Source organism: Calonectris borealis, chromosome 21 (genome assembly GCF_964195595.1).
Source record: "Calonectris borealis chromosome 21, bCalBor7.hap1.2, whole genome shotgun sequence".
NCBI lineage: Eukaryota > Metazoa > Chordata > Aves > Procellariiformes > Procellariidae > Calonectris > Calonectris borealis.
In genome coordinates, this window is record NC_134332.1 from 5553527 (window position 1) to 5567592 (window position 14066).

Here is a 14066-nt window from a genome sequence, read left to right on the forward strand (position 1 = left end):
GCTTCCACTGACAGGGCTGTAGCAGCAGCAAGAAAACAGAATTATTTCCAAATGCAGCTACTCGTGCGGATGTTGCGCGTGTTTCTACCGGGTAACATTGGATTGAACTTGTCTTAGGCTTGGGAAACTGGCTTTGTGGTAGTTTCTGGAGTAGTGGTCAAACTATCAGGGACCAAATGCCACCGTTGGGCAGCTTTGGTCATTGAACACCCGTGGTGGCTGCGGTTTGGGCATTGCCGTGCTCTGCCAAAGTGGGAAGGACTGGATGTGCTGCTCCAGTCTGGAGCTAGTGCAGGGGCAGCTCTTTCTGCATTTGCTTGTGTTAACATACTTGAACATACTTGGTGTCTTCTCGTAGGATAAAAAAAGGTTGGAGATGCTCAGATACTGCACTTGTGGGAATAGTAGTACTTTAAAGAGAGGAGTGTTTCAGCGGGGTACTAAGCATTAAAATTGTGTTTGAGTGCAATTCAAAGACGTGCAATACCTTGTTCGCCCTTCTCTTATTTTGTTTGGCTGATGTAGGCGTATTTTTGTTTTTACTCACTTTTCTGTCCTATATTGTCCCTTTTTTCCAGTAATGTTGACTGTTCCATCTGCTTATTTATCACCCACAGTTAGAACCTGAATTTCAATTAGCAATCTGCTTTTAGTTTTGTTTTAAACAAGGCATTGAAAGCTCCAACAAAGCTTTAATACATAAAACTACTTGTAATGCAGCTGTTAAAGCTCTTCCATCATATCCATGAACAAAATGAATTCTATTGCTATCAAGATGCATCTGATAAATTAGGTTTAATCCTTCTCTACTGCAGCAGATAGAAGGCACTTCAGCGAAGACAGAAAGATTTCAAATGACTGAGATGGAAAATGGTCTTTACTCAGCGCTCCAGAGATGTAAAAGAAACTAAAACCTCATGTAGTAAGAAATAATTCATCCAGAAACTGGAAAAGCAGTCCCTGGACTTCTGCACTGACTTCTAATCTTGATGCTTCACTTTTAGATCTGAAGTCACAAGTTAGGGGTGTGGAAGCAGAAAAGAGGGTGGCTAGGCGTGTGGCAGCGTCCCCGGGCAAGAACGTGTTCCCCTGAATCTCACCGATCCACGCTGTGGTTTGCAATTCCGACTGCCTGCCACCCTGCCAGCTCACTGGATCCAGATCACTGGATCTGGATCTCCAGGATCCCTCTAGGAAGGGCTTATCTGGGGCAGCTGACTTGGACAGTATTTGCTAAATGAAGGGAGGTTAATTGCAGTGAGTTTGGATTTGACTCCAAGCCCAACATCTGTCCTGGTTTCGGCTGGGATAGAGTTAATTTTCTTTCTGGTAGCTGGTGTGGCTGTGTTTTGGGTTTGGTATGAGAAGAATGTTGAAGGTGCATTGATGCTTTCGCTGTTGCTAAGTAGTGCTTACGCTGGTCAAGGACTTTTCAGTTTCCCATGCTCTGCCGGGTGCACTAGCAGCTGGGAAGGAGCAGAGCCAGAACAGCTCACCCAACTGACCAATGGGGTATTCCATACCATATGACGTCATGCTTAGTATATAAACTAGGAGGTGTGGTCCGGGAAGGGGGATTTGTGGTTTGGGGATGGGCTGGGCATCGGTGAGTGGGTGGTGATAGTTGCATTGTGCATTGCCTGCTTTGAATATTCTATTATTGTTGTTATTATTACTACTGTTCTACTTTGTTTTATTTCAATTATTAAACTGTTTTTATCTCAACCCACAAGTCTTCCCTCTTTTGCCCTTCCGATTCTCTGCCCTATGCTACCAGAGAAGGGGGTGAGCAAGTGGGTGTGTGGTGTTTAGTTAAACCACGACAACATCAAAAATTGCTTCAACACCCTGTCGGTAATGCATGTGCCTGAATCCCGTTGACTTGTGATTAAAATGAAGCCTGTGCTGAAGTTACCTGCTGAATCACGGCTGACTGGGTGAATTACCGGTGCTATAACTTACCGGGTATAATTACCAGAACTATAACTTAATGACAATCCACTGTTTGGCACACCAGGCAATGGAAAAACAGCCCTATGGGTCAAGTGCCGGGTGCCCCGGGTAGGCTGTTCTCCCGGGCTGTAAGCTGATTCCTCCCGCTCGCCAGCGTGGCTTCCCTGCGTGCCCCCTTCCCGCGGGGCGGCGGGGCCCCGGGTGGGTGTGGAAACCCTCCTGCGGGACGGGCGGGCCCGGGGAAAGCGAGCGAGTGGGCGGGAGGCCAGGCCCGAGGAAGGGCTTCATGTCGCCGCTGTCCACCCTGACCGGCCGCTCCTCCAGCGAGGCGGCTCCCGCCTGCGCCGCCCCGGCTGAGGCGGCCGCTGCCACCGCGCGGCTCACCCCTGCGATGAGCTGCAGGCGGGCCTCAGCCCGGGCGGTCCCGGGGCAGGGCCGATACCGCCCCGTCAAACCGGCACGCCCTCCCCGGCGGTGCGGCGCGGTAATGAGCGGCCGCGCTAATTGCCGCTCCCGCGGGGGCGGGGCGCTGGGGCGGGGCGGGGGCGGGGGGGGGCACGGTCCCGCCGCCGGGGCCGCTCTGTATAACCCGTCTCCCGGCAACGGCGGGCACGTCACTTCCTGGGGAGCCGCCGCGAGGCGCCGGCGAGCGCGCGGCCAGGTGGAGTGGCGCGTGCGGCGCCGGCCGGGGCGGCGGGGTCCGGTCGGGGCCGGTTCGGGCTGGTCCCGGCCGGTCCCGCCCGGCGCGGCGCGATGAGCGCGGAGCTGGACGGCGTGTCGGTGCACTCCTCCTCGTCCTCGTCGGGCTCGCTGGGCTCGGCGGCGGGGCCGGCGCCGCGGCCGCTGTCGGCCAACGTGCGGCGGCTGCACCAGGCGCTGACGGCGCTGCTGAGCGAGGCGGAGCGGGAGCGCTTCATCCTCTGCCTCAACGCCTACCACGGCCGCCGCAACGTCTGCGACCTGGTGCGCTCCCTCCGCGCCCTCCTCGACGGGCCCCGCCGCCGGCAGCTCCTGCCGCTGCTCCGCCTCGTCCTGCCGCGCTCCGACCAGCTCCTCTTCGACCAGTACACCGCCGAGGGGCCCTACCTGCCGCCGCCCGGCCGCCCCCCGCCGGCCCCCGCCCCGCCGCCGGTGGTCCCCGGCGAGCTGCGGCAGGTGACCCTGCGGCGGAGCAAGGCCCACGAGGGCCTGGGCTTCAGCATCCGCGGCGGGGCCGAGCACGGCGTCGGTATCTACGTGTCCCTGGTGGAACCGGGCTCCCTGGCCGAGCGGGAGGGGCTGCGCGTCGGTGACCAGATCCTGGGTGTCAACGGCAAGTCCTTGGACAGGGTGACCCACGCCGAGGCTGTTAAGGTAAGCCGGCTCCGGCTGCTGTGCCCCCCGTCCCGCCCCGTCCCGCCTCCTCCGAGCCGTCCCGGGCTCCGCTTCATCCCCGCGGCTCGGCTCGGCTGTGCGTCCCGTCCCGCTTTGCCCCTCCGGAGCCGGCGGCTGTGTCCGCCCCGCTCGCTCCCTCCCTCCGTTCCCCGAGTGTTGTCGCTGCGCGCCCCGTCCTGCTTCACCCCCTCCGGCTTTGGTCGCTGCTCTGTCCCGCTTCAGCCGGTGGGACAGGAGCCCCTGGGTGTCCGCCCCCGCCCCCCCCCCCCCCCCAGCCTGGGGCTGCCCCTGCGCGGGGCGCGGCGGTGGGAACCTGCAGCACCTTCGCAGAGCGGAGCGGCTGCGGGTTTGCATCGTGCCGGAGAGATCGGGCTCGTCCCGCCGGCGGACGGGCACCGGCAGTGCGTGAAGCCGAGCCGAAAAGTTTACGGTGAAAATAACGGTGCCTGCTGATAGCACGGGCAGTAACTGGCTGCTGGGGCTCAGCCTGGCATCCTCTGCAGCCCTTGACACGGCAGGTTCATCCCCTCAGGGCCGAGCGGTACTTTTTTTATCACAACATCTCGGAAACGTAGCGATGGTGCTTGTGTCTTCCTTACAGTCGGGGAGGCTTGTGGAAGTTGGAAATCTGCTTGAGCCGGCTTTTAAGGCATGTACTCTAGCCGCTATACCACGTTTTCTCCTCACAAAGGTGGAGAAATTGAGGCATGGAGAAGCAGAACACCCCCCAATTCCCCCCCGCCCCGGACTGCATAGGGCCCAAAGCAGGAGCAGATCCCAGATCCCCTTCTGTGTCAGGCGGAGAAAGAGAACAGTTACACAACTGAAGTGTCCCTGGCTCTTCCCGCAGCACAGCACGTTTCCACATGCCCCGGAGACCTGTTGTTGTGCATAACAGCAGCGGAGCTATCCACAAAAGGTTTCGTGTAAGGCTAGGTGGGGGAGCTCCATAAACTGGGGGATTTTCACCTGAAGCTCAGTGTTTTGAGGCAAAGTCCATGTTTGAGTGACCAAAATCATTCACAAAGATGATCTGGTGGCTGGTGGGCTTAGCTCAGGGGCTTCCCATGGCACAAACCTATTGAGCTGGAGAAATGACGTTTAGGGCCACAATTTGTAGGCAGTGCGCGGAGAGCCGGGATCTGGGGTGACAAGACTGTTTTGCAGCTGTTTATGCTTTAATTCTTCCATAATAAGCTAAAGCACTCCTGTTGGCAGCCTGCTTCATGTGGCGCATTCCTCCGACAGTGCATTAATCTTGCAGGGCTTTGAACAGCATCTTCACAGCCAACCTGCGTGCTCCCTGCCCCATCTTCAAATCTGTGCCCCAGGCAAGGGCATGTCTTCCAGGCTGGAAGTGAGTCCACAGTAATCTTGAGACCAGAGGAAAGATCTGTAGGTATTCTTTTTTTTTTTTTTTTTGTTCCTAATGATAGGACAACAATGGCGTAAGCTTTCGGAATTTAGCCTGCAATTTTGTGCCCTTGCACAAAAAACCCATGATTGCAAAAAACCCATGTTTTGCCTACGGCGTTGGGATGGGTAGAAACCAGGTGTCAGGAATTCTCCGGTCTGTTAAATGACTTCATCTCTAATTTAAACCACTGCTGGGTAATTCACATCACTTTCTGTGTGTTGTCTAATATAATGTACACGATGTCTTTTAGACACTATTAATACTGAGTGAAACGAAGTGCTTCCTGCACAGAAATAATTCCTGTAGGATGCAGTTTGCCAAGGGATTGTTCTGTGACAAGAGCTGTATTTTGTTAATGTAATCCTGATAGGAAAGAGAAGCTTAGAAATTGTCTGCTTGTGAGCTGAACTTCTTTAAACAACAGTTTCATCATGCACCCAGCTGTGCTGGCATCTTCTAGAGCTCCTGCACTCTTGGTATATCTGGGAAGGGTTTATGACCCACGTAGCGGTGGTAGAAACACTTTCCTTGGGAAGAGTCACAGAGTGATTTACAGTAGAGCTGTAATAGTTCCTTTGGAGATTTTAAAGTTAAGCAAGTGCTAATTTGTCCTTGCATGCTGCATTTGGGAGGAGGGGAAATGAAGAGTAGATAGCATTCAGCGATGCTGAAGGGCAGTCTTTGGAGCGTTTCCCGGGGATTAAGATACAAACACCTCAGCTTAATGTTTTGGATGTTGTGCAGGGTGCCAGAGCTGCAGGGACAAGAGGTGGTGATGTACAGGGTGGCTTGACCCCATGTTCTTTGCTTGCCCTGAGACCCGGGATCTGGGGCTCAGCCTTGACGCAAGTGTTAGCAGCTCTGCGAAGGCCTCTGGCTGTGGTCTGGTCTCCTGGAGCAGAGCAAACCTCACTGTGTCCTGACATCCTCACTGATGTCTGCTGCTCTGCTCTGTAGTGGCTCAGTGGAGAGAGAAACGTTGGATAAACAGAATTCTACCAGAGCTAGGTTTGGTCCTGGAATTTATGCGTATGCTGTACTTGGGATCAAATACAGAGAGGGGGGAAAGGTGAGCAGAGAGAAGCTTTCTTAATACAAAACCACGGCTGCGTATCCTGATCTCCCAAACGCTGTCTGCCTGCTCTAGACAAGTAGATGTGGTGAACTCCGTCAGAAGCTGTCTGATTAAAGCACAGCTCCCGTTTCTGTGTGTGCAGGGATGGTCTGGCTCTCCATCTGTCTGAGAAGGAGCATGTTGCCATGCTGCACTTCCATCTTGACTGTCCTGCAGCAAGAAACTGTCTGTCTAGGGCAGCGTTGTTATTCATAATATGCAGAATGTGTTGTTGTGAGAGAAGTTGTCAAAGCTTGTTCTTCAGGGCATAAGACGATTGCAGAGATCAGGAAGGCTCTTCCACTGCTGGCCTAGCCTGCTCCCAGGCACATCGTGCTCTCCGGGGTGAGCGTGACAAACTTCCTGAACCAGAAATCAGCTTTCTGTCTATCAGGGTGCTCGGAGATGCCCAGCTGTGAATATGGGCAGTGAGGCAGCTGTTGAGATGGAGCAGTGAATAAGTATGTAGTCTTAACTTGTTTGTGCAATCTTCTAAGAGCGTTCACACAGGAGTTACTGCATTCATTTCACAAATCATGATAGTTCTGTTGCGCTCTTTTCGTGCGTGGTCTGGCCATGCAGGAGTACCCCAGCCGTTTCCAGCGGTCCTCTCCAGGAGGAGAGAGGCACTGCCTGTGGGGTAGGAGCAATTTCTGTCTTCTGCCTTGTATTTTCAGGCATCGCTCAGAGCCATGATATACCAAAAGTGGAATCGTGGCACCAAATGAAAACTGCCATGACACTGGGCAAAGACAAAAGTAATGAGCTGCATGTTGACCTAGCTGAAAACTGACTGGTGGCCTGTGACCAGTGCAATGGGGTTTGTAGGTATTTTAGTGTAAATTAGATAAAAAGTGGAATTCTGACTTAAATGGCAAGATTATCTAAGCCCTCCAAATCAATTCACTTAATGACCAGCTTCTTAACCTTTATGTGAGTAGTGGTGTTTTATGTCTTGTCTGCTTCGTGCTCTCTGTTTCATCCAAATCAAAATTAAATGCCTCCATTACAATTATAGCTCTATCATTCCAGCGTTCAAGAGTGCACTGTAGCAAAAGATCGCTGTAATTTGAATTATGGTGTAAGTGAAGAAGTTTGTATTGTCTATCATATTTTTAGAGCTCGCTTGGCTTTCATCAGGCTTGCTGTATAGTACGCAGTTGATATTGTAGCAGTCGTGCTGAAAGTTTGTATTGATAAGCTGTCATACTTTCTCCAGAGTAGTTAAAATTGAGGTGCTTGTGGTTTTAGACCGTCAAAACGTTACACAGGGAGGTATTTCTCCTCTACTCTGGGGTTTGCATTAAACTTGTACTCCCTTTCTCCCCCACCCCTTACTTTTGTTGCTTTGCAGTAGGTTTTTATGCCCTTTAAATAATTTAGGGAGAAAGGGGAGAAGAGAAAGTGTAAAGTATCATGATTCTGATGGATCATTCTTGATTGAGGATTTGGCTTAACGAGCTACACCAGCCTCAGAAGAGCTGCACTGGTTCCACCATTTGCCCTGTTGTGTCTTTCTGTTCATGCTGCCAGCTGGGCAAATCCGGATGAGCTTGGTCAAAATCGCCAAAACTAGACTAATTTGTGTGCATCGGTCTTAAGGAGCATGATTCTTTCATTGGGTTGTAAATCTGTGGTAGCTTTGCCAAAGTCAGTGGACTTGCATGGGGTTTATTCTGAAGGACCTGGGGTAGTTCAAGTCCACTGTCTTGGGTTCTTCAGAGAGGCTTTGGAGAGAAGCTGTGGGTTTTGCTGCAGGCATAGTGGGGCCGGAGGAAGGCTTGTGGTGAGGCAGATGTGTTATGGAGAAGGCAAAGGTCTCCGGAACGCAACACCGTGCTCTGCCAGCCTGCCGGCTCTCCCTCCCGCTGGCGGGTGGCTCCCTGGGAAGGAAGGCTCGCCTGCCACGGAGGGGGATCGCATTGCCAGCCGCCACAGGCTCTCTGCTCCTTCCAAACCAGCCTTTCCATCTCCCGCTCCGATAGTGTCAAGTGGGCATTTAAAAATAATTAAAAGGAGATTAAAATTCTTTTTGTGTTCTATTCATTTGGACTTTCATGATGGCAAACAAGCTGATATCTTCAGAGACCATAATACTTCATACAAGGTAGAAAGGGCTTCAGCTGCTTGTGCTCTTGGCGCTTGTGGTATTGCTAAAAGACCGCTGAGAAATGGAAGAAGAGACATGCAGTCCTGAGCCTTGGAAGCATGTTTAGAGCAATTTTACCTTCCGGGCAGCTTACAAGAAAGCAAATCTCATTTCATTGTTTCTTGTGATGCCCAATTAATTGATTATCATTATCTGAGACTGCTTATTTGCTGTAGTCAGTAATCACCACTGTACTGTACAGGCATTGTAACAGCTAGTAGGAATGAATGCAGCTTGGTTTCTTTGGTTGGTTTTTAACCCTTCCAAGTTCTTGGAGTTGTGGACCATCACGCACAGTCATGGTTGGGATGAACGAGGAGTGGAAGCAATACATTGATCCCCTGATTCTGTAAAGATATCAGGCTTGTTCCTTTAAATGCCTGCTTGCTTATCTCTGTGTCTCTGTATTTTTAGAAGTCACTGACTGATCCAGAGGCTAGAAACCTCTCACCTTCCCAAGGGATCTCGGGTAGCTGGAGCATGGAAAAGAAGGATGTGACTAGCAACTACCCCAGTAGTTAGAGTGGTAACCTATTCCTTGGTCTCTGTGTCTGCTTAGAAACAAAAAACCCCCAAGAACTGCACACAAAAAAGCACCTACAGATTAAAACACAGGTGCTGTGCAGTGCCACAGGCTTCTGCTTTGCTTTTCTGTCCTGCAAACAGTTTCCATTTTAATTTCTGTAGCCAGCTGAGCTCAGAGGTAGAGGGTGGGAAGGGTAAAGTCCCCAGGATCTCCCTCTAGGAAAACAGAGAGGGGAAAAAGGTCACTCTTGAACTTGGAGGCATCTGCATTTTAAATTCGTTTTAGTGCTATTTAAAGGGAAGGGCTCATGGCAGTGACAGAGCGTAGATCTGGCAAGTGATGTTCTTGGTTTCACAGCCAGATCTGATGGCGCGCGGTGGAGCAGGCTGGAGCGCTGGACCTCACCTCGTACTGAGGGGCTGACTGCGGGGCTGGGAGGCGATGCTCCATTGTCACTGTGAGCTAATCTGAGCTGATCAAATTAATATCACGTGTAACTTGGAGAGGGATGAACTTGCATGTACAGAGAGCATCTGTGGAAACGTGGGTTTAGCTGTTGCATTGGAGGCAGGAGTAGGTTATATTTGCTGCTCTGCCACTGATTTCCCTCAGTGGGCAAGTTACTTAGCCATCTGTTTCCCTTCATTACACCAGCAAATCACAATCAGCCCTAATGAAATCAAATGACATTATACTGATGCGAAAGATTGGAATGAAGTCCTTAATCTCTCCTCTCCTCATAACGCAAGGATGATAGTACTCGGCATGGGTATTGGCTTGTTCATCAGGGTTAGTATTGTTCGGATATCCTTGAGTTCTTGGAGCATAAATGTTATTTAGCAGGCTCCTGGTAAATAAACAGTTTTGCCTCAGTAGAGAAATTGATAAGATAACCCGAAGAATAAAAGCCTGTATTTCCTTCCAGTGTCCATTAGAAGAAAACAAAAGCATCAGTGTGCAGCATAGCTGGTGAGTTAAAATGTCTTTTACTCAGTTCCTCTGTCCTCAGGGAAGATGATGGATTTTCTTGACGCCTTCTTCAATGCCACATCTGTTCGGAGAATTATTCGGCTCTAAATCCCCTCACCTAAACTGACAATGCTAAAATGATTTGGCTTTGTTTCTTTTGACTGGGTGATCTGTGAATTCTCCCTGTCTCAGACCACCAAGTGCTTAGTAAATACAGGTGAAGCAGGGACCAGGGCAGCCTGGAAGAACTCTGTTCCTGCCAGCTTCATGTTGCTGGGCTCAGAAACTGCATCTGAGACTCTCGGGGTGGGATGTGCTGGCAGGGAAGGCTGGAAGGGCCTCTGCTTTGTGCGGGCACTGGCTGGGTGTCCTTGGTGCTTAGTCAAGTGTCTTGTTCTTTTCCCCCCCATCGATTCTTTCAAAGTTAGTTTTTTCCACCAAGTAACTGACTGTATCTAGGCAATATGGATTTGTTGGTGGTTCTCATGATATTTTTCAGCACTGTGTTTGGTGTGGAATGGAAAGAGAAAACAAGAGAAAGCAGGGGGAAGTGTTTTGATCTAGATTCCCCTCATGCACCCTGCCACCCCAGAAAGCACCTAAACAGCTTTCCAGGCTTGCATTGAAATAAAGCTTTGTGGAGTTTTCTGCTTTTTTAAAAATTGTCCTGGACTTGCCTGAGGGGTACACTGGGCAGTGACCGGCTTTGAGGGCCTGGGAGGTGACAGAGCTGTTGTCTTAAAGCGGGGATGGGGGGTGTCAGCTGTTGGAGGGGTTAGGGAGAAGGCCCGGGAGCTAAGATTTCATTTGACTTTTCCAGGTGAAAGGGACATGGGCTTCCTGATGCCTTGGGGCTAAATGTGTGCAATCACCATAATTATGCATCAATTTGCATTTATTTGCATAAGTGCCACTACTTGAAAGCCAAGCTGCTGTCACCTTTGCCTAGGGAGAGGGGGAGAGGTTGGACTGTGTCTCCTATAATTCCCATTTATCTTCCTGACAAGGAGGCCATTTCACACCCTCCATCCCCTATGCTGTGTCACCCACTGCTTTCCTCTTTGGTTCCTCTCACCCAGCGCTCCATCTGGAGTGCCTCTGCTTCCCTTCATCCCTCCTTCTCTCTCTCTCTCTCTCTACACCTGCCTCTGCGTCACCTTTTTCTTGTACCCTTTTTCTCCGTTCCTGCCTGCCACAGCCACACGTCCTCCCCGCACAGGGACGAGCTGTTTGCATACGTCAGTGCAGACGAGTCTCCCGGTTCCTTTGCACAGAAGCAGTTCCCTGGTCAGGCAAGATGGGGAGGGGATACACTCAATCCAAAGCACCTTATTTACAGCTACCGACTGCAGTCTGGGGCAGGGGACTATCTATCCCTACACATTTGTATGGCACCTGGCAAACTTGGCCTTAACCGAGGTGTGGGGTGGGAGCTGTAATAGTCTTATATTCGTCCTGCCTGCAGAGGATCCCTGGAGCAAGCCTTTGGGGGTGCCTCTGCCTGCTGTCTTCTGCTCTGGCCTTTCCACTGGCAGAGGAACCATTTAGCTGATCTGGCTCAATCAATCTCCCCGTAAAAGGTCTCGCAGTCCTGCCCCTGCAACCCCCTCCCCTCCATAGCAGACACGGGGAACCTCATCGTTCCCCCTGGCACTAAGATGGCTTTGCTCAGTCTAGCTGAGCCCATGAGCTTAAAACTACCTGAGTCCAGCAGGAACACCGCAGGATAGGGCAGGAAACGGTGATTAGACAAACTTTGCAAATTCTTCCCTCTGTGGTGCTGGAGCATGCTGTAAAAGCTCCCTCTGCCTCCCTCCTGTGGTATCTCCGCATTTTTTTTTCCCTTCGCAGCTTTTTTTCAAGTCTGTGCCTTACTTTTTTGGGACTTGATGCAAAATTGCGTGGTACTTCAATGATTGATAACCTCCGCACTGACCTTTGTGGCTCGCAAATGGAGCGAGTGCTTGGATGCCCGTTATATCTGAGCAGCCCAAGAAGCCAAACAGCTCCGGCGAGTCTATTATTGCCGGAAGAAAGCAGCTTGCGTCTGTAGCAAGGGGGAGGATGGCTTATAGTTAATGCTTCTTGTCTCAAACTGTGATCTACCCACTAACGGAATGAATTGGAATAGATTGCTCATTTCATTAGCGGCGAAGGTAAGTGAGTGGGCTGTATCCGTACGAGATGCATATTTTATTCAGGCTGCCAGAAGAATACTGGTGATTAATTGCCATTGATTTCTGACGTCTGTATTCCTACTGGGGGGATTTTTGAAGGCCTGGAAGATGCTTTTACACAGCCTTCAACCTTTTGGTGCCCTCAAGAAGTGGAAAGAACGAGGGGAAAATTCTGAAGGCAGGAGAGGAAAGCCTTCAGTAATGTGAGATGTGCTGGGCAAGAATGGCCTGGCACGGGTGGGTTTCAGGAAGGGTGGCAGCTGTCGGTCTTGATCTTAGCAAAGAACATGCTGTATTGTGTGTTATTTTGGGTTTTGTTTTTTTAAAAGGTAATAACTGTGGGTACATGAGATGTGTGTTTCCTTTTTTTGATTATTTTAAGCAATCTACTTCACTCTCAAAGGACTTTATAGATAATTAAATAGTGTGTTGTCAGGGGATCAGTGGCCTTGTGGAATCAGTCTGCCCTTCTCTCTGGCACTTGCTGCTTCTAATAATATTTCTAGGCAATTGGTGACTGTTTCCCTGCTAAATGTTTTGGCACTGATCCCCAGATGCAACTAAATTATTTCCTTAAGCTTGTCTTCTAGCAGGTGTGCTTGCACACTATGGTGCCAGTGTTAAACCTTTCATACCATGGTATTCAAACACATTATAGATGGGGCAGAGCCAAATTTGATCTGAGTCTGGAGCGAAACACAGCAGCACTGAACAACATGTAGCAAATCCCTGAAATGGCTTGAAAAAGGAAATGGAAATGTGTCTGCATTGCCTGATTCTGCAGAGGGGATTAAGGAGGTGGAATTATTTTATTTAATGGTGCACTGCAAATGGGTTAGGTTCAGTATACCTGTCAAATAACATGCTTTCCCAAAGAGCTTGCAGGATGAATTATGCTGTTGCTTTTGTGGTGGTATTTCTGCAGTCATTGGGCACAAGACAAGTTGTGTGTTGGTGAGGGAGAAGTTCTCCCTTATAGTATTCCCATCCAGAGCCTATCCTTTATCTCCATGGGCCCCACGCTTTTTACGTTAGATGAAAATTCTGGCCTGAAAAGCTTTTCCTTTGGTCCCAGGGAGCTGGGGTGACCTGCCTCATGGGAAGTGTATTATTTGTGTGGGTAGGTGCTGGCCCTCTCGCTGCTGTTTCTGCTTTATAAACAGGCCTGACAGCAAAATCGAGGTCAGTGGTCTCGTGCCAGCTTGCTGGCACTGTGGTACCTCACTGGGAGTGGGGAAAGGCAAAGTGCTAGATGTCCGAGCAGCAGCTAGGCTGCCAGGCACAGGGACCAGCAGCCTGAAGGCTTACAAGGGAGGAGGGTACAGCGGTGGAAACCTGTCATAAACCCCCTCTCCACCAAGAGGCCAATGCAGCTGACCAAAAGTCTGTGCTCAAATGGGTTTTGGGACCCTCTGCAAACACGTTCCAGGAGGCCGGGGTGGATGCATAGTGTGGGAGAAGCCAATGTGATAGGGCTGGAAAATAACTCCTGCTGATTGCTTCATGTTCAGGGAGACCAGCTGGAAAATGGCTCCTGTCCTCTGCTGTAGATATGGTCCCTGCTGGCGAAAATGCCTGTGTGATGGCAGGGAAGGGTGTCTTGAAGAAGCTGCCTGTGTGGGTCCCTGGTCTATCAGTAATTAGCACCTCCGATCCCCAGATTGTCAGTTAGCCCCTTCTCACCAGCCCTGAGGAACTAAATTAAAATGAAACAGAGGAGAGAATAATCCTGCGTGCTGGGACAGCTGGACAAATATGAGGAGTCTTAGGGCTGGATCTGCCCACCCAGGACTGGCTCCACTCATGTCCGGGGGCTCCTGGCTGGCTTAGCAGAGCCAGCACCAGCTGCCCCTGATGGGAGAGGGAAGTGAAGCCCAATGGTCTTGGCGGTGCAGAGCTCCAGCCAGAGGCTGTATCTGGGCTGGGTCCATCAGCACAAAGCCTGCTCAGGCTGCTGGCTGCTCCCAGGGGATGCCAGGACTCCTCTCCACACTGCGTCCCTGGAGAACAAGGCGCTCTGCTCTTGCTGAGGAGGGGGCTAAGGCAAGCGGAGCTGGCTCGGGTGAGCGGCAGTGGCTGTTGTGTTCTCCGATGCCCTGACATTGACCACCTCCTCTCCCTGTGATGAACGGCTTTGTTGCTGCATCCTTGGCTTGAAAAACCTTCCATCCTGCCCGAGCTGCTGAGTCGCCTGTTTGTAATGCAGTTGTCATTGTCCCCTAACACTGGTGTGTCCCCAAGGGCTTGCAGAGACTCCTGTTGCCTCTCCAGCTCAGCCCATTAACCTTTGCTCTTGCCTCCTTGGATGGCTATTAATGATTTCCATTTTTGCAGCACCTCTACGCTCAAAGCACTTTCTTTTATTAGAGGCAAGACTTCTACCTCAA

General features: G+C 51.0%; 1 protein-coding gene across 3 annotated transcripts in view; it reads left to right on the forward strand.

Moving 5' to 3' along the window:
* The first annotated feature begins 2612 nt into the window (after nt 1–2612).
* Nucleotides 2613–14066, forward strand: part of WHRN (whirlin) — a 55855-nt gene continuing 44401 nt past the window's right edge. The window contains exon 1 of one of the 3 annotated variants that reach the window (XM_075170453.1): nt 2613–3306. In XM_075170453.1, the coding sequence (XP_075026554.1) occupies nt 2707–3306 (600 nt within the window). In that variant the 5' untranslated portion in view covers nt 2613–2706. Of the gene's footprint in view, nt 3307–11393; nt 11659–14066 lie in introns of those variants that run through there. The other 2 variants (XM_075170452.1, XM_075170455.1) reach the window with 2 other exon arrangements.